The 26,871-nt window shown below is 57.0% G+C and overlaps 1 protein-coding gene across 3 annotated transcripts; it reads left to right on the top strand.

The window, feature by feature from the left end:
* The first annotated feature begins 966 nt into the window (after positions 1-966).
* On the top strand, positions 967-20,096 carry PLIN3 (perilipin 3). Of its 3 annotated transcripts, none has more exons than XM_045990570.1 (8): positions 967-1,014; positions 3,418-3,500; positions 6,600-6,798; positions 6,969-7,051; positions 10,901-11,186; positions 15,853-16,052; positions 17,172-17,297; positions 19,288-20,096. In XM_045990570.1, exons 2-8 carry the CDS (start codon positions 3,435-3,437, stop codon positions 19,630-19,632), a joined length of 1,305 nt encoding a protein of 434 aa, XP_045846526.1. In that variant the 5' UTR covers positions 967-1,014; positions 3,418-3,434; the 3' UTR covers positions 19,633-20,096. The 3 variants fall into 3 exon arrangements, with proteins under 3 accessions (XP_045846526.1, XP_045846528.1, XP_045846527.1); XM_045990572.1 differs by lacking the exon at positions 967-1,014 and adding an exon at positions 5,559-5,902; XM_045990571.1 differs by lacking the exon at positions 967-1,014 and having other exon boundaries at positions 19,291-20,096.
* The last annotated feature ends 6,775 nt before the right edge of the window (positions 20,097-26,871 follow it).

Raw genomic sequence — 26,871 nt, 5'->3', positions numbered from 1 at the left:
GTAACCACTGTCCAAAAAATGTGCTCAGTCACAGACGCCAGCTTTTCTTCCGTGTTCTTTCTGGAAGTTTCAGAGGCCCCGTCCCACCCCACCCCACCTAATTTAGCAGAAGTGGCGCACTGGTGGCTCCTGAGCTGAATATGGCCCCGGTTGGGTTTTATTTGGTCCAGTGGTTTTCTAAAAGGCAGGGCACTTTCTTAAGTCTAGAATCCCCACAGATATGGGGATCTCTGGGTGGGTCTTCCACAGGGCAACACTCTGCCATGCTGCCAACACTGTGGAGGAGGCATTTACTTCCTTTTGGCCCCCAGGGCAGTCTGAGTTTGAGACTTCGTTTTATAGACCCAGAGGATAAAGGATGGGGGGAGGGGTGAATCCAAGTGGTGCTGCTTCAGGAAGGGGTTGATCCAGGAGTCAGCGATCCAGGGGTTGATCCCAGCATAGGCTGACCGGCTCTGGGCCTCAGTTTCCCCATCTGTAAAATTGGGGAGGATTAAACGGTGCCATGCAGGTCAGGGGGTTGGAAGGCACTCCGTATATGTTAATTGCTGCGGCGAAGGCTGCTCATACTGGCGGGTCGAGCTCTGCTCCATCACCTTCCGGCCCAGGGTTGGGGCGTGGCTCCTCACGCGCAGCGGGGCAACGTTCTCTCACCGCCTCCTGAGAAAAGGGGGACCGGGGGACCCAGAACTAGGATAGCACCTCCCTGGGCCGAGTTCATAGGACCCCCTCCCGGGGGCGCCCTTGGCTGGATCAGGCGTCTTATAGGGGTCCCCCCCGCGCGGCCCGCACAAGCCACCCGCGAAAGTCTGGCCTTTGCCGGACTTCACTTGTGGCTCCAACGTCCCAGACCGAGCGGGGGCGTGGCCCGACGACGGGCAGCCTCCCGATACGATTGGTCCTCCGGCCCGTCCTTCCCGAGCGCCCGCCTTCCCGAGTATAAAAGCGTCCCCGGGGCCGGCCCCAGACGGTTTCAGAGCCGCCCGTCGTACCGCGTTGGTCCCGCTGACCGCGGTAAGAGGAGGGGGCCTGATTGCGGTGGGGGGCGAGGTCCGCCGGGCCCCGGGGCGTCCCAGAGGAGGAGGACGGAGGGGAGAACCTTCCTGGGGGCTCTGCGGTCTGGGGAGGGGTCTCCAGCCTGGGTTGAGCTTTCCCGTCTCTTCCCCCAACGCCCCCTCAAAACCAAAACAAAACAAAAAAGACCTATTTCTGGAGCAGAGTCAAACATCCAAACTTTCTCCTTTCAGTTCCTGAGACATTCGTTGGAGGCGGGGGGGGGGGCGCGTGAAAGAGCCCCCCCAAAGTGGCAGTATGAAGAGGGGGGTATGAAGAGGGTTTACCCCTCCTAAAACAGCCTCCCTAAAAAGTCGGCTTGCTTTGCTAACGCAGTTTGGAGGCGAGCCGCAGCCTATCCTGCACAGGAAATCGTCCCTCCTGGTCCTCCCGGCGCCCCTGCCCCCCAATCAGGAGGGGCTTTCTGCCTAGCAAGGACCCCCTCCTCGGCAAAAGGGTTTGCCGCCCGGGGGCTTAGCTCCTCCCCCGCCCGAGTTCCTGGTGGGCTCAGCTGACTCTGGGGACGTCGCGGGCAGACCCCGCCCTCTTCCTTTAGGTGGGTGTGGCCAGGGGATTGCTCAAGGCGGCCGGGAAGGCCCCCTTATCTGAGTCCTTGGGACCTTTGTCAGGATTGCTGGAACTGCCGGACCTGGGACCTCGGTCTTTGGGAACTTTGGAAGTTGAATCCTGGCTGCCTACAACCGGTTCCAGCTAGCTCTCGCTGTGGCAGCTGGAGCCAAGTTCAGGCAGCTCGCGGACCCCAAGGACTTTAATGGGATGTTGATATCTGTAGTGGCGGCCCTTGGCTAAACCCGCTCTGGGAGGGATTCATGGGCCAAGGGGATGGGAGGACGGGCCTCCAAGATGCCCAGGGAGGAGTGAGGGGAATAACCGGACTCCTGATGATAACCAGGGGCGGCTGTGCTGACTTGCTCCACTTCCCAGCTTGGGGAAGTCGGTACGCAAGCAGAAGCTCCTTCCTGGGTGGCTTCATCTGTGCGTGAAATGGTTCTGTTTATTGAACACCTGCTATGTGCTAGGTACTGAGCTAAGTGCAACATGTCGCCCTGCCAGTCTGTAGGGACTCCGAGCTGGGAGAACGTGTCCCCATTTTTACAGACGGGGCAGGCAAGGCTCTGAGAGTGGGTGCTGCTTTCCGAGCTCCCACTGGCTAGTGAGTTGCAAAGCTGGGATTAGAACCGGTTTGGACTCCAGCAGTGGTCCTCTCAAAACCTCAGTTTGCTGGGCTTTGGGAGACAGGGCAACATGGCAGCCAGCAGGAGGGGGCCCCTTCCTCTAGAAGGAAACGTTCAGGGTCAAGGTCAGGGGTTCACAACAGGCTCATCCCAGAATTACCAGAGGAACCAGCCCTGAAGGCAGGTTCCACCTTTAGCTCCTTTGTGCAGGTGAGAGGACTGAGGCCAGGGAAGGGGAGGCTCCTTGCTCCACAGGGTACACCTCCGGTGGAACTGGGACTCCTGTGGTCTCTAGTCTGATGAGGGTTTACCCGTGTCCTCCCACCTGGCCAGGAAAATGGAACGCACCTGTGGTGTTTCCTTTAGTACCTTGCAAACGAGAGCCTCTCCTGGGAGCCTCCCTGGTCCTGCCCTCCCTCTTGAATCTGACTTGATAGGTCTGCCGTAGGGTTTTCTTAAGCAGTTTGTGGGGTTTTTTTGTTTTTCATGCTTAACCTTTTTATTTTTATTTTTTTCTGAACCAGTAATATTATCTGCCTGGCTCAAAGGTCCTGTCCGCCTGATCTGCCCTAAAAGGTGGCCACTGTTAACAGTTTCCTATGTTTAAAGACCCTGGGCAAACAGAGCACACGTTTTCGCCCTGTGCGTGGTATTTGTCTCAGAGTATCCTGGTCCAGCCAGTGAGGTGTAGGTCTCTACTCCCTGGCCACTGCACTGGGCTGGATCCTTGTTTTCTCCAGGCCCCTCCTGCCGGGGAACCAGGTTGTTTCCATGCTCTGGTTGTGGCCGACACGGGGGCCCACGCCTCTGCCCACATGAAAATACAGGTGTGGGATCATCCCCTCGTGGTTTCCGGGTCACAGGGACGGTGGCTGTCCGCAGAGGTGTTGGGCCACAGGTGTGTCTCCCCGAAGTACTGACCACGTGGAGCCCTTGGAGTTGACCCTGGAGGTGTGGCTCCGAAATCCGCCTCATCAGCAGCACCTGAGGGCTGGTTAGGGCCCCAGACTCCCTGCCCCACCTGGCCCCGCATGGGGGCCCACAGGTGCTCGAGAGTGTTTGGGAGGCAGGCTCTGTGAGACGGGGGAGGGCTCGGAGGGCAGCTGTGAACTTGCACTTCCTCCTGGAGGGAGGGACGGTACCCTCACAGCCCGCCTGTCCACCCCAGGGCCTGCTTCACAAACCATGTCTACCAACGGGACAGAAGCCACCGCCAGCACCCAGGCAGCAGGAGAAGAACCGGTCCAGCAGGTAAGGGAGGGTGGGGGCCCGTCGGGTGCGGCTTCCCACACCGGAGTGGCGGGGAGCTGCTGGCAGCAGTGTTGGGGGGCGGGTGGGCAACAGAGCAGCTGAGGGCGAGCCATCGAGCAGACCCCGGACAGGTGGGGGCAGGGGCAGAATAATCCCGAAGGCTCTGGGGGAGATCTGGGGTCCGCTCAGAAGCCAACCGCCTGCCTCCCACCCCCACTGCTGTCCCGTCTGCAGGTGCTTGGAGGGTCATCCTAGGAAATCAGCCCCCATTTCCACCCCCGCCTTCACAGCTTCCGAACAACTATGTATAATTCATAAATAACACTACGAACGTGTCATTTGCATATGATAAATGACATGACCTTGGGAAGGGTGCTCCGTGGTTTTTAGTCAACGACCAAGTTCCGCAGTCATCAGCACCAAACACTGTTAGGACGATTCCTCCCTCTGGAGAGAGCCCCCCCCATCAGTACTCCCTTGGGGTTCCTCCTCCTCCCCAGCAACTGCTCATCGGCTGTCTGGCTCCACGGGTTTGCCCGTTCTGGACATTTCGAATGGAATCCGGCCAGCTGAGACCCCTTTGTGCCTGGCTTCTCTCAGTGAGCGTGTTTTGGGGGCTTATCTGCTCAGTGCTTCACTCTTGTGGTAAAATAACACATAACAACAAAAAAACCCTTATTTTTTTTTTAAAGATTTACTTATTTGACAGATCACAAGTAGGCAGAGCAGCAGGGGGGAGGAAGCAGGCTCCCCGCTGAGCAGAGAGCCCGATGTGAGGCTCGATCCTCAGGATCATGACCTGAGCCGAAGGCAGAGGCTTTAACCCACTGAGCCACCCAAGCGCCCCTTTTTTTAAACTTTTAAAGATTTTATTTATCAGAGCACGAGATTACAAGCAGAGGGCAGGGGAAGAGAGAGAAACAGGATCCCCACCGAGTGGGGAGCCCAATGCGGAACTCGATCCCATGACCCTGGGGTCATGACCTGAGCCCCCCAGGCACCCTGTTTTCAGCCCTTTTGTCTGTATAAACAGAAGTGGACTTGCAGGCTCATAGGCTAGTTTGTGATGCTTTCTGATTCACCACACTGGTTTCCACAGTGGCCGTGCCGGTTCTCGTCCCCTCCCACGAGGCACAAGAGCTCCAGCTTCTCCCCGACCTCCCCATCGTGTGTTAATTGGCTTCACTTCGATAGTAGCCGTCTAGCGGGCATCAGGTCATGTCTCCCTGTGGTTTTGGCCTTTCCTTACTGGTCACTTTCATGTACCTGTTGACCATTTGGAGGCTGTGACGTTTTCCTTTTTTTTTTTTTTTTTAAAGATTTTATTTATTTATTTGACAGAGATCACAAGGAGACAGAGAGTCAGGCAGAGAAGCAGGCTCCCTGGTGAGCAGAGAGCCAGATGCGGGGCTTCATCCCAGACCTTGGGCTCATGACCTGAGCGGAAGCCAGACGCTTAACGTCTGAGCCACACAGGTGCCCCGAGGTTATGGATTTTTAAAAACATACTTTGTACCACCTGTTCTCTAATTCCCTCACCCAGCGATGGACATCTGGGCTGTCTCTACTTCTTGGCCATTCAGAACGAGGCTTTGGGAACATTCGTGTGTGCCTTTGTGTGGACATGTGTTTCCTGTCCCGGGTTAGATGCCTGAAAGTGGGGGTTGCTGGGTTGGAGGGGAGACTTGGGACTAACTCCTGGGAAGCCTCGGGGGTAAACCCTGCAGGCAGCTGGCCTGAGTCCATCTAAAGTTCGCGACTGTAGGTGACTTACTCTTTCCGTGCCTCAGTTAACCCTTCCATAAAATGGGTGAACACTCCTATCTCCAGGGGCTGCCGATTGAGTGAGTTCACACACAAGCTGTCCACACATCCCCTGTGAGTTCAGGCTTCTGCCAGCGCCTTCCCATGAGTGATCTCTGCGACTCCTCCTGGACAGGCATGATTCCCCACGTGATGGGTGGGGAAACTGAGCCTCAGAAGGGCTGTCTAGACTATTCCGCTCTTACAGTATAAATGAACGGGAGTGGCCATGTGGCATTAAAGCTTTATTTGCAGAACCAGCCAGCAATGGAATATTAGCCCCGTAAAGGAATAAAGCACTGACTGACCTCTTCCACGATGTGGAGGGACCCCAGGACACTGAGCTCCGTGAGAGCAGCCAGACCCAGAAGGACACATCCTGCAGGATGCCACTCCCAGGAGGTCCACACAGGAGTCCCGTCCACACAGGAGATAGCAGAAGCCAAGGCCGGTGCAGGGGTTGGAGAGTCTGTGCTTCATGGGGACAGAGTCTCAGTTTGGGGAGATGGAAAGTTCTGGAGTCAGAGAGTGGGAGTGGCTGCAGGACAGTGTGAGTGTGCGTCATGCCACTGAGCTCTGCACTGGAAATGGTTAAGATGGTGAGTTTTCTATGCATTTTACCACAATTAAAAAAATTAAACACTGATCGGCACTGGCCCGGGGATGGACCCCGAGCCCACGATGCTCAGGGAGGGAACCAGACACAGAAGGCCACACGGGGTGTGAGTCCGTGTGTATGACATGCCCAGAACAGGCTCCTCACCGGACAGGAAGGGGGCTGGGGGAGAGGAGAACAAGGAGTGACCATTTTCTTGGAGTGATGGCAAAGTTCTAGAGTTAGCCACACCCATTGTACAACCTAATGGAGATACTAAAAACCTTGGAATCGTGCGTTATCAAATGGTCGCATTCATGATCTGTGCACTCGATTCAGCTGTTACAAAAAACCGGACAAGGATAAGAAGATCAGGTGTGGGCCCCGTGGGCTGGAGCTTGCCCACCCAGGGGTAGACCCGAAGCTCGGTGAGAGCCAGGCTCTTGTCTCCGCGTGGCACGCGGTGGGGGTCAAGTACACGTTCAGACGGAGGAGAGGCAAGGCTAGGGTAGAGGAAGCGCCCATGGGGCAACCTCGAAGCGGTGGCTTGTGCAACCACCTGGATGCAGGGCAAGCCTGAGCTGAGCCGTGGCCTGGCCGGGAGTGAAATCGACATTGGCGCCCCACCTCCACCCCGCCCGGAGCCCCAGGCCCTGCCCGCTGAGCCGCTTGTCCCCGCTTGTCCCCGCTTGTCCCCGCAGCCGAGCGTGGTGGACCGCGTGACCACCATGCCCCTCATCAGCTCCACCTGCAACATGGTGTCCGCCGCCTACACCTCCACCAAGGAGAGCCACCCCCACGTCAAGACTGTGTGCGACGCGGCCGAGAGGGGTGTGAAGACCCTCACGGCGGCCGCTGTCAGCGGGGCCCAGCCCATCCTCTCCAGGCTGGAGCCACAGAGTGAGTGGAGCCCGGGGGAGCCTGAGACCCACCTCTTGGCTGTTGGGAGTGGGGAGGGGAGTGTCTGCCCCACCCCGGCCCTGTTCCCCCAAACCAGCACCGGCCGGTCTTCCGGGCCCCGACGGGCGCACGCATGCAGTGACTGCCGGTTCCTGTCTTGTCCCGTGTAGTCGCATCGGCCAGTGAATACGCCCACAGGGGTCTGGATAAGCTGGAGGAGAACCTGCCCATCCTGCAGCAGCACACGGAGAAGGTAACTGAGTTCCAGCATCAGGAGCCGGTGGGGGGCCTCCTGGGCTCTGGGATCTGTGGTCCTGACCCCTCTCATCGATTAGACGCATGTGCCGCTCCTCCCTGACCCTTCTTCGGTCCGTCCCCACCCCCACCTTGAATCTGCTCCCCACTGGGCCGCTAGAGGAGTGATCGAAACCCCAGCCAGATCTGTTCAAAACCCCCGTGTGTCTGTCCCCCGTCCACCCCCACCAGCCTCTGCACTCTGTTCAGGAACATCTGTACCCGGGTGGACAGGACACACGTCTAGAAACAGAGTGCCTGCCTTGTGGAACTTTCATTCAGAGGAGGCCTGGGGAAGCAAATACAGTAAATGTTTCCGTCCCAGTCCTACCCCAGGCCCTACCCCAGGCCCTTTGCACGTGCACTTCCTCCTTCATGAACCAGACTTTCAGGTCTCTGTTCAAATCCTATTTCTTCAGCGGGCTTCCCTTCCCTCTTAGAGAAGGTCCTTCTAGCTCAGCTTTGTCGAGAACTGTCTCCAATGTCCATGTTCTTTCTCTGCACCGTCCAGTATGGAAACCGCCAGGTGTATGGGGCTATGAAGCTCTCAGAGTGTGGCTGGTGTCACTGAGGAACTCAGTTGGCAATTTTTAAATAGCGGCACGTGGCCCGCGGCCAGCATCTCTCTAGCATGCCACGGACAGCTTCCCTGAGCCGTGAGTCACACACCGCACAATGAGCTCATTGAAAGTCTACAACTCAATGGTCCTAGTATATTCATGTTGTGTAACCGTCACCACCCATTCTAGAGCATTTCGTCACCCCCAAAAAGCCCCATATCCCTTAGCTGTTAATCTCCTTCCTGCCAAACGCTCCTGGCAACCGCCATCTCCTTCCCGTCCATGGAGGGGCCTGTTCTGGGCGTGTCACACGCGTGGACTCACACCCCTCCCTGAGCATGGTGGGCTCGGGGTCCGTCTCCGGGGGGGAGTGACAGTCCCGTGCATGGGGGACACGTTGTGTGTATCCGTTCATCTGCTGATGGCCGTTTACGTTGTCCCCCCTTCGGGGCTGTTCGAATATCGCTGGACATTTGTGTACCAGTTACATTAATTCTCTTAGAACAGAAAATTTGTCGTCTTTAACCATCTCTAAGTGACAGTTCTGTGGCATGAAGCACGGTCACACCGTCCTGCAGCCACCCCCAACCTCCGTCTCCAGAACTTTCCATCTCCCCACACGAAGACTGTGTTCCTATGAAGCACGGGCTCCCCACCCCCTGCCCCAGCCCCGGCTCCCACCCTCTCCTCCCTGTCTGCGTGGACGGGACTCCTCTTGGGCCCTCCTGGGAGTGGGGTCCTGCGGGACGGGTCCTTCTGGGTCTGGCTCTTCTCGCTGAGCCCAGTGTCCTTAGGGCCCCTCCACGTGGTGGCAGGTGGCAGGGTCCCTTCCTTTCTGAGGCTGAACAATATTCTGGAGTGTGGACGGACCTTGTTTTTATCCTCGCATCTGTCAGCAGATTGCTCCCGAGCTGCTCCAAACGGGGGCGTCCCAGTTGTATGGGCCTGTAGGGCTCCCCGCCATCCCAAGGGCTTTTTAACTGCGTGTTTGTCCTCCCGAGTGGGGGAGGGCCAGGCTGCTTGGTTGCTCTGTCTGGTGCCCACCATCTAGCGTGGGGCACAGTGGACGCTTAATCTCCACGTTCGCCTCGTGGGCCACACGGCCACGCTCTTCGTGTCCGGCTGTCTCCCACCAGAATTCAGTGGTGCGGCTGCTCTGGTTCTCCCCGGCTCTGCCCCCAGGCCCCCCCCCCCCACCACTAGCGGGCGCCCCCTGTCGGCCGGACACTGCCCTACACCACGTCCCCCAGAGGCCAGCCCCACCGGCTCATGCAGGACTTGGTGCAGCCAAAAGCCCCCAAAGGCCATGAAGAGGCTGGGTGGGCTTTGAAGGTGGAAACTGCCCAGTTCACCGAAGGCTGGAGAAGCTTCCCCGCGGAGACAGCTCCTTGGGGCCAGACGCTTGCGAGAATTTCTCGTGTCCTGTTGTTGCCGCCCCACGAGGCCAACATTCCTTCCGTTTATAGAAGGGATGAGCTGGGGTGACGCTCTCCAAGGTCGTCCAGCAGAGCTGCTCCCAGCTCCGAGGCGCTGTGCTCTCTGGACTCCTGGGATGTCCCCGCCGCCCCGGGGTCAGCAGGAGGAGGCAGCGCTCCCCGGTCCTGCCAGACGCGCGCGGTGTGGTCAGCTGGGGGACAGCCCCGGTGGGCACCGTTTCCCACGCCGAGGAAATGAATTCCCGTGGACACGGGAGATCTAGGTGTTCCTAGGGCTGCCAGCTGCCCCCCCGAGAAGGGCGGGAATGGGGGTGGTGGTGTGGTTCTGGACGTTGCAGAGAGCTCTCCGAGGCCTAGCGGTCTGCTCGGAGGCTTAGACTCGAGCCTCACGTGCGGGCTGTGAACACCCACTGGGTGCGGCAGCCTCTCCTCTTCCGCGATCCCAGGGCCATTCTCGGGGGCCAGGTCCGGCCCTGCACCCGCTGTGCTAAATACAGTTTTCGTGGCACGCGGACACACCCACGCGTTTCCGACATCCAGGACGGCTTTTACTCTACAAGGGGCAGGGTTGAGTCGTTGACACGGGGATGGCCAGCCTGCCCGGCTAAGCTATTTACCACGTGGCCCATCTCCAGAGGAAGTTCCCAACCCTGTGACTACCCTGCTAACCCAGGCCAGGGGCGGTGGAGTCAAAGTACCGGTTAAAGTCCAGGTTCTGCCTTTGGGCCGGGACATCCCTTGCCGAGACAGCCTCAGTTTCTTGTCCGAGGAATGGGTTCGCGCCTTCCTCTTAGGGCTTTACAGGGCTGAAGCGGGTCCATCCTCTGAAGGCTCAGCAGCGCCGGAGTGTTGGTTTTTACCATTTTAAATCAAGCTTCAGGAATAAATCCACAAGCACGGTGACCTTTTGGGGCACAGAGCCCCATTTGCCGTGCGGAGTTGAAGGTGGTTACTGTGTTTTGCTGGGAGTTCATGGAGCCAAATTTAGACACCTGCATGCATCCTCCGTGTTGCTTTGCTTTTGCTCGGGGCGCCTCTGTCTCCCCTCTGGGCACCACTGACTTGGGGTGGGGTGTTCTCTGGGGGGGGCGGAGCAATGTCCCTGGCCCCGTCCCCTCCATGGCAGGGGCTCCCCGCCCACCCCTTTGCTCCCGTGTGACAACCAGACATGTCCCCAGACACTGCCCAGCATCCCCTGGGGATAGAATCACCCTAGATGAGAACCACTGTCCTAAGGGAGTTGGCCCACAGATGGTCGCTCCCACGAGGATTATGGTTCTCAGTGCGGGACGGGGCGGTCACTTCTAGGGATATCTTAGTCTCTTCTGCTGGCACAGATGAAGCCCTTGAGCCAAGCACTGGTCTAACCCATCGTGCCCGTCCACTGAGCCGCTGACCCAGGAGCTTCCTGTCCCCCAGTCCCGGAGGCCAGAGTCCCAGAAGGGTAGCTGCTTCCTCTGGAGGCCCCTGCTTCCCTCCCAGACTCTGGCCTCCCCTCTGTGTCCTAGTCTCTTCTCTGAAGACCTTCTCTCCAGAAAATCACATTCTGAGGTCCTGGGGATCAGGGTCCAATGCACAGTCCCTGTAACACTGTGGGTAAAAAAACGGAAGCACAGAGAGGTGGAGTGAGTTGCCTGAAGCCACACAGCTAGGACCTAGCAAACCAGGATTCACCCCAGGCTCCAGAACTCAAGGTCTTCACTGCTGGGTGGTGCGTTGACCCTTGGGAGTCACCCAGGAACTGGAACTCCTCCCTTTGGGGTCCCCAGGTACAAAGGGAGGACAGAGATGTTGACGCTGCCTCTGTTGTAGGTTCTAGCCGACACCAAGGAGCTCGTCTCGTCCAAGGTGTCGGAGGCCCGAGAAGCCGTGTCCAGCGCCAAGGACTCAGTGGCCACGCGAGTGACGGGGGCGGTTGACGTGACCCGGGGTGCCGTGCAGACTGGTGTGGATGCGACCAAGTCTGCAGTGACCAGCGGCGTCCAGTCGGTCATGGGCTCCCGTGTGGGCCAGATGGTGCTGAGCGGGGTGGACACGGTGCTGGGCAAGTCGGAGGAGTGGGTGGACAACCACCTGCCTATGACGGATGCTGAGCTGGGTGAGTGCAGCCCTCGTGCCCGGACGCCCCGCCCCCGCCAGCTGGGGTCTGTCCCTCGGTGCCATCTCAACCCTACCACCTCTCCCTCAGATTTGCCGTAGCCCCTTTTCAGTGCCCCCCCAACCAGTGAGTGCGGCGGCTCCCTCCTTGGCCCCCAAGGTCTGTCTCCTTGGCCCCCAAGGTCTGTCTCCTTGGCCCCCAAGGTCTGTCTCCTTGAAGCAACCACTAGAGGGCCCCTGTGAGCACCAGAGCCTGGTTCTGTCCTCCTGCCCACAGCCCTTGGGGTCTCCTATCTCCTCTTGGGTAGAAACCCAAGTCCTCCCCATGAACCCTCCATGTACTTATCTACCTCCCCTCCTTCATTCTACTCCAGCCACACTGACTCATTGCTGATCCTGACCATGCTCCCACCCCAGGGCCTTTGCACCAGCTGTTCCCCTCCACTGGGAGCATTCTTCCCCTAGACACCCTCCCACCTCCAGCTCTGCTCAGATCGCTCCCTCCCTTGTCCAGACTGTGTCCTGAGACCTGCCCCCGTCCCCTCCTGGCTGGGCTCTGTTGTTTCTCTCCGGCACTCATCATCAGTTCCACAAAGCAGCTGCGCACTGTCTTGGTTGCTGCTGTGACCCACGTCTAGAATGGGGCCTGGCACTCAGCGGGCATTCAGCATGCCAGCCAGGCATGCATTTGTCCATTCGGATGTTCCTTGAGCATCTGCTGTGTGGCCAAGTCCCAGGGACACACCAGTGGACAGACGTCTGCCCTCGGGGAACTCACAGTATAAAATATAAGGAAATCAGGCTAAAGGAGAGATTTTGAGGGGAGAGGATTGGGTAGATATTTCCGAGGAAGTAACATGACCATGAATGGAGTGAGGTCGGTAGGTAGCTACGTGGATGTCAGGGCGGAGAGAAGTGGCAATACCAAGCTCCTGCGGCAGGACCTGCTTGGTGGGTTAGAGGAATAGCAAGCAGGGTGGGCGACAGGAGTTGGGGAGGGGGACAGGGCAGGTCGTGCAGGGCCTAGGGGATCCAGGGGAGGACTCGGTTTTACCCCAGGGAGGTGGGAGTCCTGGAGAGCTGTGGGCAGAGGCCCCAGGACCTGACTTGTGTGCGCATGGGTGCCCTCTGGTGGCCACCGAGGGAAGGGCGGACTGGGATTTGAAGGCAGGACTGGGATGGGGTGGAGGGAACTGGGCTGGGCTCCACGCCCCTCGTGGTGGGGGCTGGTCCAGGTGGAGGCAGGAATAGACAGACCTGGGACGAAACTGTTGAGACAAAGCAGCGTCCTGTGTGGTCCCCCATTGGCTCTCGTACCCGAGGCTCTTGGGACTTCGGCCACACCGCTGTGCAGACTCTGGTGCCCACAGCAGCAAGGGCCCGCCGGGCTGCGTGTGACCTAGACGCCACGCTCCCTCCGACCTTGGCCAGAGTTGGTTGGTTTGGATAAGGAGCCAGACATCTGGAACAATTGGAAGGCGCTGCAGGACAGATCAGATTGGGGATTCCTGAGGGCAGCACCCTGGGCATTCGGAGCCGGGTCATTCTTTGTGGGGATGTCTAGGGCACTGGGCGGAGGTGGAACAGCATCCCTGGCCCCACCCCCTCACTACACGGAGCACCCCCAGGGCAACCAGGACAGGTGTCCCCAGACACTGCCCTGCAACCCCTCCCGGGTGAAATGCCCTGCTTCCCCTGGAACTTCGCGCAGAGGGAATCATGTGGTTCCCTGGTGGGTGAAGCACCTCCGCCTCGGTCTCGACTTCCTCGTTGGACTGGGATTGGGATCACAAAACGTCACTTCTCTAAGTGCCCCTTCTTTCTCCGTTAGCTGGAAGATTGTCTTGGAGGGAGTTCTCTGGGGCAGCTTGGATGAGCCCAGGTGCAAATTGTGGAGCAAAAGCAGGGCAGGTGGCTGGCTTCCCCCCTTTATTTTATTATTTGTTTATTTAAAGGTTCTATTTATTTGACAGCGAGATGGTGAGAGAGGGAACACAAGCAGAGGGAGAGGGAGAAGGAGGCTCCCCGCCGAGCTGGGAGCCTGGCGTGGGGCTGGATCCCAGGATCCCGGGATCATGATTTGAGCCAAAGGCAGACACTTAAGGACTGAGCCCCCAGGCGCCCCTCCCCCTCTGTTTATTTTGGCATCACGGGCTGGTTTGCCAGCCTCGCCCACTGTGTGTAGTGGGTGTTTATCTTATGGGTGTGGGTGCGAAGATTCACGGGACATACTCCAATCCTACACTCTCACTTTATTGACCTTTCCCTTGTCCCGCTACTTCTGGCTGCTCAGAGACCCCCGTCGAGTTGGCTCTGAGTGTCCATGACTCTCCCTGGGAGTCTTCCAGGGAACGGGGTGGTCCTTTGCTCTCTGGAGAAATTCGATGTCTCAGGCGGGCTGGGAATCTTGAGCCCTGAAGCATGTGGCTTGAGCATGGCATGTCATTGTCCTTTGAAGATCCAGAACCCAATCCCGAGCCTCTCGAAGGAAGGGCGCTGCTGGTCCCTAATTGGTGCTGAAGCCAGGCAGAACCAGCTGTGGGTCTTAGCCCCTGAAGGCAGGGTTGGAGAAGGCAAGGTCTGCTGGGAGGAAGGTCCTGAGCCAGGCTGGGGGGCCACTGCAGAGAACAGATCCTTCTGACCAGCCGTGCTTCTGTATTGATTTCTTTGTTTCCACGGGGTGAGGGTGAAACCGTTGTACGTGTGGGTGCTTGTGGTTTTGGGGGGTGGGGGGTGTCTAGTGGGGGCAATGTATGAGCTTAATTCTTTTTAAATGTCATCATGAAATGATTCTTCCATGGCGTCCTCTTCCCCAGCCGGCTGACTGGTCAGCTGCCTCCATGCCGCATCTGGCCCACCACTTGCATTTGTAAATAAAGTTTTATTGGCACACGGCCACACACATTTGTATGCATGTGGTCTGTGAGTGTTTTTGCATTGAGGTGCGGTATAACTGCCTGCTAAGACCAAAACACAGACTGTCTGGCTGCATACAGAAAAAGTTTAGCAACCCCTGGGTTACAGTATGTTCTCCCAGAATTTGTAATGTTCATAGAAACAGCTTCAATCCCCGGATTGAAGGTTTACCTTGATTGAGCAACAGGTCAGTGACTGCCTGTGGGATTTTGTTCCTTGATTTTCCCCTTTCATTTCTGGAACAGTGGCTGGCCAAAGGAGATGCAGAACTAGGGCTAGGTGGCTAACATGGAGAGCTCACTTACCAGAAGAGCCAGGCTCTTCCTGCCTGACGGGGGGCACATCTGTGGTACCCTGGTCCCATGTTCCTTAGTATGTATTTGATACACTTTTTAAAAATCAGCTTTTCCACATTCTTTTAGAAAGGAAACGTCAGCACTTGGGAAAACAGGACGCCGTACCATCTGTAAATTGATCACAAAAACACCCAATTCATTTGGGTTCCTTTTTTCAGTACGAGGTCCAGATGTCACAATTCAGACAGCTCCGACTGGGGCGGTCATAGGGAAGGGGGGGACTGAGGCTTATTGGCAAAATCACTTTGGTGTAGGACAGGGAGTGGCAGGTGTCTTCTTAACCAGATGGTAAATATTTTTGGCTTTTGGGGACAGACAGGCTCTTTTGCAACTAGTTAAGTCTGCTGTTAACACAGAAGCGTAGACGAGAGGTAAATGAATGGGTGTGATTGTGTGCCAATAAAACTTTATTTATAGAGACAGGTGGCATTAGGCCTGGGGGCCGCGGTCTGCAGACCTCTGCTCTAAGGCATTAGTTAGGAGGTCTGGAGTCTAATCCTTATCAGGTTATTTACAAAACTCAAGCATATACCTACTCTGTTAAAGTTTATAAAAGGAGCAGATGGGCTAGGATAAAATCAGGACGGGCAGTTTCCATCCTGCCCTGTTGCAATGACACGGGCGCTCTCTGGACTAGATAGTCCTTCCTTTACCTGCTGTGAAGACAGTTCTCGTGTGGCTCAGACCTGCCCCCGGCAAGTACTAGGGTTAAGAACATGGTGTCAGATGGCCTGGCTTCACATGCGGACTTGCCACTGCCTGGCTGCGGGACCTCGGGAAGTCACTTCCCCTGCAAGTCCCTGTTTCCTCGTCTGTAAAAACGGGGTAACGGTGCCTCCCTCACGGAGTTGTTGAGGTTTAAAGAGAACAGCGGAGGAAGCACCTAGAACCTAGTGAAAGATGGGCCATGTAATAGGTGCGGGGTGCTAATACAGGACTGGCCAGCTTTTTTCTGCAAAGGAGCAGATAGTATTTCAGTGTCCACAGTCCAAGAGGCCACAAACTCCACCACTGTAGTTTGAAAGCGGGTGTAGACGTATATAACTGACCTGTAGAGCTGTGCCCCAGCGTGGTGCAAAACCTGAGGCTGGGCGGATGTGGCCCGAAGGCCTTGGTTTGCAGACTCACACGCTTATTCCTGGCCACGTCGGTTGCCAGCATACCCATTTCGCAGAGGGGGAAAACCAAGCCGGGGACTCCTCCAGCGCAAGGCCTCCCAGCTTGCGAGCCGCAGCCCTGGGACGGAGAACCCTCAGCAGGGTGGGGGCAAGCCGCAGGGGCCACGCACCGGTGCGTGCACCCCGCCTCGGTGCCCCCCCCTGCGAGCCCGAGCTCCACCTCCACCGCCCAGCCTTGACGCCGCCTCTCGTGCTCCCCCCCCCCCCGCCCCCGCAGCCCGCCTCGCCACGTCCCTGGAGGGCTTCGACATCGCGTCGGTGCAGCAGCAGCGGCAGGAGCAGAGCTACTTCGTGCGCCTGGGCTCCCTGTCGGAGCGGCTGCGCCAGCGGGCCTACGCGCACTCGCTGGGCAAACTGCAGCTCACGCGCCAGCGGGCGCAGGAAGCGCTGGTGCAGCTGGCGCAGGCGCTCAGCCTGGTGAGCCCCCCCCACCCCCACGCCGTTGCCCTCCGCCTGGGCGGGACCGCACACCTGGACGGCTTTGGGGGGCGGTGGAGGCTGCCTGCCAGCCCGGGAGGTGGGGAGTCAGGGCCCAGCATAGCAACTGGGGGGATGCCGTTCAGCCCACGACCGCGGGACTGGCCGGCGGAGGCCCTCCCAGCTGTGGTCCGAGGGACCCCCGAGCGCGAGTTGCGTTTTGGTGGCGGCTCAGTTTACAGCCCCCCAAATCGCCCGTTTTTAAGTGTAGGGTTTGGGAGTTGTACAGACACGTAACCAGCCCCGCAGTCAGGATGTGGGATGGAGGCCATCACCCGGGAAGGTCCTCTCCGCGGTCACATCCTGCCCCCCCCCCCCCCCCAGAGTTCTCTGTCTCTTCTGGAAAGAGCTGGATTCCTGCCCTCTGCCTCCTCCCTTAGCCGCCTCCGCTCAGCGCTCGCCCCTCTCTTCCTCACTTTCTGATTGGGGTAAACTACACACCCGGTGAAACTCACCTTCGTAAGCGTTTCCAGTGCACAGCTCGGTGGGTGGCATGAAGCACACGCACACTGTCATGCAACCATCCTCACCATCTGTTTCCAGAACATTCCATCTCCCCACATGGAGACTCTGTCCCCACGAGGCACCGACTCCCCACCCCTTGACCCAGCCCTGGCTCCCACCCTCTCCTCTCTGTCCGTGTGGACAGGACGACTCTGGGGCCCTCCTGGGAGTGGGGTCCTGTGGGACGGGTCCTTCTGGGTCTGGCTGCTCTCCCTGAGCCCCGTGTCCTCAGGGTCCCTCCACGTCGTGGTGGCAGGGTGAGGGTCCTTTCTTTTTTAGGGCTGAAGAACATGCACTAGAGCACTTTTGGCCACTTCTTGCACACACGACGGTGATCAAACCATAGCCATGCAAAGCCTCTGTGAGAACAACATCCCTCCCGCCCTCCTCGCCTTCGCGGACCAGCTCATCTTGGATAGGAGGAGGGTGCTGTGCGCTGCTCCTGGGACGTGCGCGGGGCTCTGCTGGCCCTGGTCAGGTGCTGGAGGCAGCCGCTCTCCTCCTGTGTCTGGCTCTCACTCTCTCTCTCTCTCTCTCTCTGCTCTCCTGTCCCAGATGGAAAATGTCAAGCAAGGAGTCGATCAGAAGCTGGTGGAGGGCCAGGAGAAGCTACACCAGATGTGGCTCAGCTGGAACCAGAAGGAGCTCCAGGGCACGGAGGCGAACCCGGCCAAACTAGAGGTAGCAGCTTGGGGGACACATGGGATGCTTAGGGCCCTGACTTCCCTCTCCGTGCCCCTGCGGGATAGACTTACTGTGTAGAATATTCTCCTCAGCCTCTCCTCCCATTCACTGCCTTCAGGACACACCAGCACCTCCTCCAGGAAGCCACCTAGATTTCCTCTCTCGGGTGTGGGTGTTGCTTCTGAACTGTGATACCCTTAACAGTGATGCCTTTCAACCTGCCAAAATTCTAAGCCATGTCTCTTTCACCTTCTCTTCTATCCCGGCGTCACGGAGCCCTCCCTGCTCCCCTGCCTGGCTCCTCACTGGCTTCTCACTAATGTCCTCTGGTCCGTCCCATCCGTCCCAGGTGTTGGCCTCTCCCGCCGCGCCCTTTCACCGCCTCTGCCTTCGCTCGTGGAGACTTGCCTTGAGTCAACACCTTTCGTGACTCTCGTGCCCCGTTATGAATGTCCCTCGGTCTCAGGGTTCGTGGGGGTAGGGGGAGGGGCTCAGGGCCACCTGCTCTGTGGGGATGAGGTTTCTTTGGGGGGAGCGATGGAATGTTCTGAAAGTGGAGGGGGTAGTTTGCACAACCTTGTGAATATACGAGTAACTATGGGATCGCACACTTAAAAGGGCGAATTCTCTCATCTGTGTTACACTCGTGTGTAAAGTACACGCAACGATACACATCGACGTACATACAGTGCCAGTTAGCCTTCGGACCCAAACCGCCTAAAACCGTCTCCCTTCCCCCCACTGCTGAGGGCGGCGCCGGGAGCTGTGGATGTTGACTCGGGTCGGCTCCTCCCTGCCCCGTTCAAGTCCAGAGCGCTGTGTCACGGTGCGGGCAAAGTCCTGCCGCCCAGCCTGCCCTCTTCCCTTACGGGGGCGGGAGGTTAAGGTCCCGATTTGCCCATGGACACTGCGGTCCTTCCCCCACGTACGGCTTCTGCCTGGAAGGTTCTCCCAGACCTCTTTTTTAAAAACAACAACAAAAAAACTTCAAAAGTGGAGATAAAAAGTGCAGTGTCTTGCACTTGAGAAAAAAGGTTTTACTGAGATACAATTCACAGACTCTAAAGTCCCCCATCTGTACAATTCCATGGTTTTTAGCGTATTTGCAAGGTTGTGAGACCGTCCCTGTGACCCGTTTGGAACATTCCCGCCAAGCCGAAAGGAGATCTGGTCCCCATCAGTAGTCACTTTCCCCTCCCCGGCCCCTGGCCCCGCGATCCCCCTTCCTGTCCGTGGAGGAGCCTGCTCTGGGCGTGTCACCCCGTGGACTCTCACCCGTGTGGCCTTCTGTGTCTGGTTCCCTCCCTGAGCATTGTGGGCTCGGGGTCCGTCCCCGTGGCAGCACGTGGGGGCGCCTCACTTGTGCCCGCAGCTGCGGGACGCGCCCGTGCATGGGTGCGTCGTGTGTTTTTACCCGTTTACAAGGGTGGACGTACGGGTGACCTCCACGTTGCCTCCTGTGGACGGTGCCTTATGAACCAGCCTTGTGTGGACGTGTGTCTCTGATTTTCTTGGGCGGGGGCATTCCTAGGAGGGGAGTTGCTGGACTGTTGGCAACTCGGTGGTTGGACAGTTGGAAGGACCACCAGGCTGTCTTCCAAAGTGACCGCACCACCAGCCACGTCCGGGGCCCCCGGGTCCTCCCCATCGCTGCCAATGCCTGTCACTTCTTGATCCCGCTGGTCCTCACGGGCGCGAGGTGACGCCTCCTGGCGGGCCCGCCCCCGTTTCCCCGACGGCTGGCGGAGTTGAACCGGGCTGTGCTTGTTGGCCGCTGCTGACCGCCTGCGGAAAGACGTCTCCGCCTCCTTCCCACTTCGGTACCTCAGTCGCGTGGTTCCAAACTCAAAAGAGCTGATGTCCCGGACCACCGCAGGGAAGGGCTCCTGGGAGGTCAGCGGGAGAAGCCCCGGCTCCTCTCCCGTGCGCCGGCTTGGGCTCCAGCTGCCCCCGGCGCGCGCGGTCCTGATGGGCTGCCCCTTCTCAGCAGGTGGAGACCCGGACGCTCACCCTGTTCCGTGACGTCACACAGCAGCTGCAGAGCACCTGCGCCTCGCTGGGCTCCAGCATCCAGGGCCTGCCCAGCCACGTGAAGGACCAGGTGCAGCAGGCCCGCCGCCACGTGGAGGACCTCCAGGCCACCTTCGCGGGCATCCATTCCTTCCAGGACCTTTCCAGCGCCATCCTGACGCAGAGCCGGGAGCAGGTGGCCAAGGCCCGAGAAGCCCTTGACCACGTGGTTGAGTACGTGGCCCAGAACACGCCCATCACGTGGCTGGTGGGACCCTTCGCCCCGGGTATCGTTGAGAAAGCCCCAGAAGAGAAGAAGTAGGGCAGGCAGGAGCAGGCGGGAGGGCTTAGTCTCTCCTGGAGGGGCCGGCCCGAGCCCTGCGCCCTCCCCCCAGCCCATCTCAGCTGCCACCCTGGGAAGGGGGAAGCTGACCCGTCCTTGCCCCTCCGTGCGCTCAGAGGCAGCACGGCCTGAGCCTCACCTCCTCGGTCATCGGGGAGGTTTCCAGAAAAAAAAAAATGCTTTTTAGGAGATCCTCTGCCCCCCCGCCCCGGTTTCTTTTTTCTTTAAAAACCGGGGACAGGTTTCTTCTTTCCCTGCCTCCTTTTCTAAATCACAGCCCGGGATAGCAGCCTTGAACTAACAGGCTTGGGACTTCTGGCCTCCAAAGGGGGGGACGGGATGAAGGCAGAGCCGTCCTAGAGCAGATGGGCCTGAGGTCGGCCTGACTGGCCGGAGGCACTGGAGGCTTCAGCATTGCCGTAATAAATTTTACCTGCAGCTAAGTGTGGGCTGTGTGTGTGTGTGCGCGCGCGCACACTCGTGTGTTCCCCTGAGAGCTGGGCAGTGCGGGGGTCTCTGTATGGCCTTCTTGGCCCCTCCCCTGCTCTGCCCACAAGCATGTGAACTGGACAGGGCCAGACCTGGAGCAGGGCTCGAAGTTCTTGGTCAGGAGAAGAGCCCGACGTCAGGGTCCCTCACCTCCCCCACCCTGAGCCTTGCCCCCTGTGCCGTGTCCCGGGGCATCTGGCAGAAACAGAAGGCCGGCGGCTGTTCCCAGACCTTCTAGGTGTGCAGGGGAGGGGTGTGGCAAGTGGCCCCCCAAAGATGGCCACGTCCCGATCCCCAGGATCTGTGACTCTGGTCCCTCAGGTGGCGGAGGGGACCGTGTAGATGGGATTCAGGGAGGGATCTGGAGATGGGGGCAGGATGGTCCTGATGATCGGGGTGGGGGGCCCTCATGTCATGAGGTTCCTTACGAGCGGGAGGCTGGAGGGCGGGTTGGAGAGGGTGTGAGGACAGAGGCAGAGGTCAGGATTTGGGATGAGTGGGTGTTCTCTTCACCCTGAAGATGGGGGAAGGGGTCTCGGGCCTGGAGAAGTGGGAGAAGGCAGAGAAACGGGATCCCCCGACCCTGAGCATCTAGAAGGATCCAGTCCTGCCAACACCTTGGTCTTAGCCCCGTAAGGCTCATTTCAGACTTCTGACCTCCGGAACTGGGAGGTGACAGGTGTGGTGGTTTTATCCTCGGAGTCGGCCGGCCTTGTTAGAGCCGCCCCTGGAGACTCGTCCCGGACCCAGGGAACTCCTGGTTGCCCCCGGACAGACCCCAGCTCGGAATTTCCGGAAGTTCGGACTCCTTCTGCGACTGGCCGTGTTCCACTGCCGAGCTCCCATCTCCTTAGAAAACGCTGCACCGAATCCTCTCGTTGTGCCCGCTCTGGCCCAGGGCTGTCCCACTCGTGTCGCACACCAACCCTCTTAATCGCCTCCGCTCTGCGGGTTAGGTGTCCCCGCTTTACGGGTGAAGGGTCGGGAGCACACTGCTGGGCAGGGGCTTGCCTCTCTCGGCGCGCCCCTGACGGTACAGTCCTGCTCCTGTCCCTTGCACGCTCCCGAGGACCGGCGTCCTGTGCTCCAGCGTGGGATGGGGCATGGGTGTACCAGCCAGCTCCCTGGTCCCCTTGCGAGTGACCCTCTAGCCTTCGGGGTGACCATCCGAGGCCAGCTTCCCCCTAGACCTGGAGCAAAGGTTGCAGAGGACAGCGCATTTGAATAACCTGGTACTTGGGTTTTCTTAGGGTCGGCCCCGCAGCACGGTGACATGGGCTGAGTGGCTTTTCTGGGGGCACCCTGGGCACCGTGCCCCAGACACTCGATGTCAAGGGCACTCCCCCTCCCCCAGGTGGTGACCACCACGGGTGTTCTCAGACATGGGCCCCTGGGGAGAACCACCAAGTCAGCTGGCTTCGCTCCCAACACTTCTTTCTGTGTCTTTTCTGCTTTAGTGAGTCCCCGAGATTCCCCATACGGGCCCCCCAATCTGTCAGGGAGCAGATCTCTTTCCGCACCTCACGGAGCCAAGCCAGCACTGGGTGTGCCTGGGAGCCAGGCGCTGCTCCGAGCCCCCGGCCAATGTTCCAGCCTCATCTCAACCCTCACACGGAGCTTACCATTTTGTGGATGGGGAAACCGAGGCAGGTAGTAGTCCAGTCGTTTACCTCGAAGTCTTCCGGTCAGTAAGGGTCTGGCAGGCGGGTCTGGGCTCTCGTCTTCCTGCGAGCATCCCCGACTTGCCGGAGGAGCTCAGCGGGTGGGCTGCCCCTCTTCAGTCCTCCGTGGCTCCCTCCGCAAACGGGGTGTCCTGGTCAGCTCTCGCTCCGTGACGAGTCAGCACTAACGTTGTGGCTTTAAACACGTTCTCTCCCAAAGTCATCGTGATGTCGTTAGGGGACCGTTGCTTGTCATGGGTGGCATCTGTTACGTCCGTTTCTGTTCTGACGGATGAGAGACTGCAGGCTTTTCTTTATGTTAAAATAATAATAATAATAACGTCGATGGTCCCGGGATAAAATAAAGGGGGAAGTCGGAGGGTCTTTTCTTCTGGAAACTCGGAGCTCTTGGTGTGTTGGATGTGGGGGGCGTGGGGGGCCAGGTTGCCAGTGGGGAGGGCGGAGGGAGGGATGGAAGGTACAGGGGAAGGCAAGACAGGTCTCCTGTACACTTGATCTTGACCTTGGCTTTTCCCTGGAGGTTGGGAATTCTCCGAGCAGCTTTCTAAGACCCTCCGGGGTCTTACATTACATGCTCCTCTCGCCTGCTTAGCTCACTCCAGCAACTTGTCCAGGAAACGCGTATGAGAAGATCCCAGCCTGGCTTGAGATAGTAGAGAGTAGCGTATAATGACGTAGGTTCTGTAAATTTCAGCTCTGCCCCTGTCCATGGGACTTGGCCAGGTCACCTCTCTGAGCCTCAGTAAAGTGGGTATGAAAAGCCTCCTCTCCATGGTGCCTGGGTGGCTCAGTCGGTTAAGCATCTGCCTTCTGCTCGGGTCACGATCCCAGAGTCCCCGGGATGGAGTCCTGTGTCAGACTTCCTGCTCGCTTCTCCCTCTGCCCCTCACCCCACTCTGCCATGCTCACTCATTCACTCTTAAATAAATAAATTAAAATCTTAAAAAAAAAAAAGCCTCTGCCTGTTGGATAGAAGGGGCTTGGCACAGTCCCTTTGTCACCAGAGACCCCCATGCTCACTGTTCTTAATGCCTCGTGTGTGTTTGGACATAAAGTAGACGGTGAAAAGAGTTGGCTGTATCCCCTCTTCCTGGATCTGAAGATTAAACATCGTGGGTGAGGGGGGATTGAAAGGTACAGATCCAGGGCGCCTGGGTCGTTCAGTGGGTTAAAGCCTCTGCCTTTGGCTCAGGTCATGATCCCAGGGTCCTGGGATCGAGCCCCACATCGGGCTCTTTGCTCAGCAGGGAGCCTGCTTCCTCCTCTCTCTCTCTCTGCCTGCCTCTGCCTACTTGTGATCTCTGCCTGTCAAATACATAAATAAAATCTTAAAAAAAAAAAAAAAAGAAAGGTACAGATCCCAGATAGAAAAGAAATCAGTCCCGGGAATGTAACAACAGCGTTGTGACTGTAATCAACACCGTATCGTAAACTTCAAAGTTGCTAAAAGTTGCTAAGAGAGTAGACCTGAACCCTTCCCATCACGAAAACAACTGTCCGGGACACACATGTCCTAGACTACTGGCCACACAGACCCCTATCAGATCATCATGCTCTCCACCTAAAAGGAATACTGTGCTCTCTTCCAAGTGTATCTTAATTTTTAAAAAAAGGTTCAACATTTTGGGCAATACGAGAATAAGCAGATGAAATCACAAATTCAAAATTAGATACACACCAGAAAACCTGCCTCTCGAACTTGGTGATGAATACGTTCTACGTACAGTCGCTGTGCAAAATGATTTAGAACCAAAGTGCAAATTCTCACAAGCCAAAGGGCCATTTGTTCGCTTGTGTGTTTGCCTGGCCTGTGAGCTCAGAAAAGTTTACTTTTTCCTTTATTTATTGAAGTAAGCTCTACCCCCAATAGGGGGCTTGGACTCGTAACCGCCAGATCAAGGGTCCTCTACTGAGCCCGCCAGGTGCCCTAGAAATAAAGATTTTATTTATTTATTTGAGAGAGAGCACAAGTAGGCAGAGAGGCAGGCAGAGAAAGGGGGGAAGCAGTCTCCCTGCTGAGCAGAGAGCCCGATGTGGGGCTCGATCCCAGGACCCTGAGACCATGACCTGAGCCAAATGCAGAGGCTTAACCCACTGAGCCACCCAGGCGCCCCCAAAAGTTTTTATTTTTAAAGGGTGTTAAACAAAAATATGCAATAGAGACTGTGCCCCCAAAGCCTAAAATACTACCTGACCCTTTATAGGGAAAATTTGCCAGCCCCTGCTTGACCCCTTCCTGTCATGTCTTACTACTTAGACAAGAATATTTTCCCTAGTACTTAAAAGCTGCAATGTGTTTCACGCTCGTGTTACTAGGGCTAAGGGTGTGGACACACCGCTAGCAGAGGGTAACAGTGGCAGTTTGGGAGGCAGGAAACAAATGCTTGGTGCTGGTGCAGTGGGATGGACCGGTACAATGTCTGTCCCCGACCAAGACACAGGCGTGAGGAGGGGGATTGGGGGTCTCCCTCCAGCCCCACTAGAGAACCAAAATGACCCTCTACGCTTTCTCATCAGTGAAGTGGGATTCTGTCACCTTCTCCCAGGGTTCTGGGTTTGGACAAACATTTACAAACCTTTACTTAAAAAACAACCTGGGGGGGCACCTGGGTGGCTCAGTGGGTTAAAGCCTCTGCTTTCGGCTCGGGTCATGATCCCAGGGTCCTGGGATCGAGGCCCACGTCGGGCTCTCTGCTCCGTGGAGAGCCTGCTTCCTCCTCTCTCTCTCCTTGCCTCTCTGCCTAGTTGTGATTTCTCTCTGTCGAATAAATAAAATATTAAAAAAAATTAAAAAAAAAAAACAACAACCTGGGACACCTTCCTTGTTCTAGCACTCCTGTTCTGAGTTGATACCCAAGCTCAGTGTGGTCAGATATCCACATAAAGGACTTCAAATGTTCACGGCCATTTTAGTCTTAATAGTCCCAAACTCAACTTTGTGTCCGAAACAAAGTAGACGAAGAAACTGGGAGAGACACATATGGTGGAATATTATGCAGCAAAAAACATGGATAAATTACCAATCTTCAAAATATGAAAATGAATAAAGACACGCCTACCTGGCTCAGTCGGTGGGGCTGGGGTCTCGATCTTGGGGTCATGAGTTCAAGCCCCACATTGGGTGTGGAGTCTACTTGAACTAAATAAAATACTTTTTTAAATCAAGAAATATTTGTTTAAAAAGAAAAACCGTAAAAAATTTAATAAAGAGAAACCTCATCTAGAATGGAGTCAGAGGGGCGCCTGGGTGGCTCAGTGGGTTAAAGCCTCTGCCTTTGACTCAGGTCATGATCCCAGCATCCTGGGATCGAGCCCCGCATCGGGCTCTCTGCTCAGCGGGGAGCCTGCTTCCTCCTCTCTCTGCCTGCCTCTCTGCTTACTTGTGATCTCTTTCTCTGTCCAGTAAATAAATAAAATCGTAAAAAAAAAAAAATGTGTCTTAAAAAAAAAAAGTAGAATGGAGTCAGAAAACCCAGAAAGGGGGAGCACTCACACAGGAGCGTTGGGCAGAAATAAGCCTACTTTACTACTCCAGCAGGAGAAAGATTTTCTCCTACCCAGCAACAGCCCAGCCAGCCAATGAGGGGCCACCACCACTCAGCCAATGAGAGACCACCACAACTCCGTGAGATGCCATCCTCCGGATGACTTCTCCTCCTCCTCCAATGGACTTTGCGTCAAAGCATTCCCTCCCAGCTTCCTCCTCCCCTTTGTTGTCTGGACTTGGCTATGATTTGCCATGTCTTGCCATCCGAAATTCTGATGCCTCTGCTATCCTTGAATAAGCTCATTTTGCGGGTAAAATAACTGGCTGTTTCGTTTTTTAAGGTCCAAAGCAACATCATGGGTGAAACTCATAGGCGCCATATTGAGCAAAAGAAACCAGACCCAAGAGAACCCAGACTCTGATTCCATGTTAGCGAAGTTCCAAAACACGAGCTCGGCTATGGTGAAAGAAATCAGGCGAGCGTTGCCCACGGAGCTTTCCAGGGGCTGGAAATGACGTGTATGTGTCTCAGTCTGCATGTTGGCCACAGGGAGTGTATGTGGATGTGAAAGTCCACTGAGCCGTCCGGTTGACATTTACACTCTAGGGTCTACGATTTCTCCTTCAATACAGATTAAGAAGGAAAAAGCAACAGGAGGAGATGATGGGGGAAATGAGCCCTTGTGTTCACTTCCTGTGGGAGTGTAAGTGGAGAGTGCTAATTTGGAGAACAGTTGGGCAGTATTTAGTAAGAGTGAGAATGTATGTTCTCCATGTCTGGGGAGAAGAAGTCTGAGAAGTTCCCCTTCTCCACAGCCGCCCTAGAGAAACCCCGCCCGCTGAGTCCCTTAAGCCTCTCATAGACACCACGAGGCAGGTGCTGTTAGCATCTCGAGGTTACAGGGCAGGGAAACTGAGGCACCATTCAGAGGGCTCACCCTCGGCCCCGCCTCACAGCTATAAAGTGTCAGAGTGAGGATTTGAACTCTGCACTCAGACATGCCCTGCCTGGCGTTCACAACCACCACCTTAGAAGGTGGTGACTCCTGTTTCCTGGGGAATAGTGGAAGCAAGTGGTGTGCCCAGTGACTGGGGACTCAGTAAGGTGTGATACCGCCATGCTTAGTGAGACCACCACAGGCACTCCGATTTATTCATCTGCAGCTCAGGGTTTCCCCTGGAAGTGTGGATGCCCCCTCCATGTTACTTTCTCTGAGCCTCAGTATTCTCACCTATAAAATGGGCACATTCCAATCCCCCTGGGAGGGCTATTTTATTTTATTTTTTTTTAAAGATTTATTTATTTATTTATTTGACAGAGAGAGAGATCACAAGTAGGCAGAGAGAGAGGAGGAAGCAGGCTCCCTGCGGAGCAGAGAGCCCGATGTGGGGCTCGATCCCAGGACCCTGAGATCATGACCTGAGCCGAAGGCAGCGGCTTAATCCACTGAGCCACCCAGGCGCCCCTGGGAGGGCTATTTTAAAACACGGGTCGGGGCGCCTGGGTGGCTCAGTGGGTTAAAGCCTCTGCCTTTGGCTTAGGTCACGATCCCAGAGTCC

This window comes from Meles meles, chromosome 20 (assembly GCF_922984935.1).
Source record: "Meles meles chromosome 20, mMelMel3.1 paternal haplotype, whole genome shotgun sequence".
NCBI lineage: Eukaryota > Metazoa > Chordata > Mammalia > Carnivora > Mustelidae > Meles > Meles meles.
Note: the sequence above shows the minus strand (reverse complement) of the source record. Positions and strands in the feature narration are given on the sequence as shown.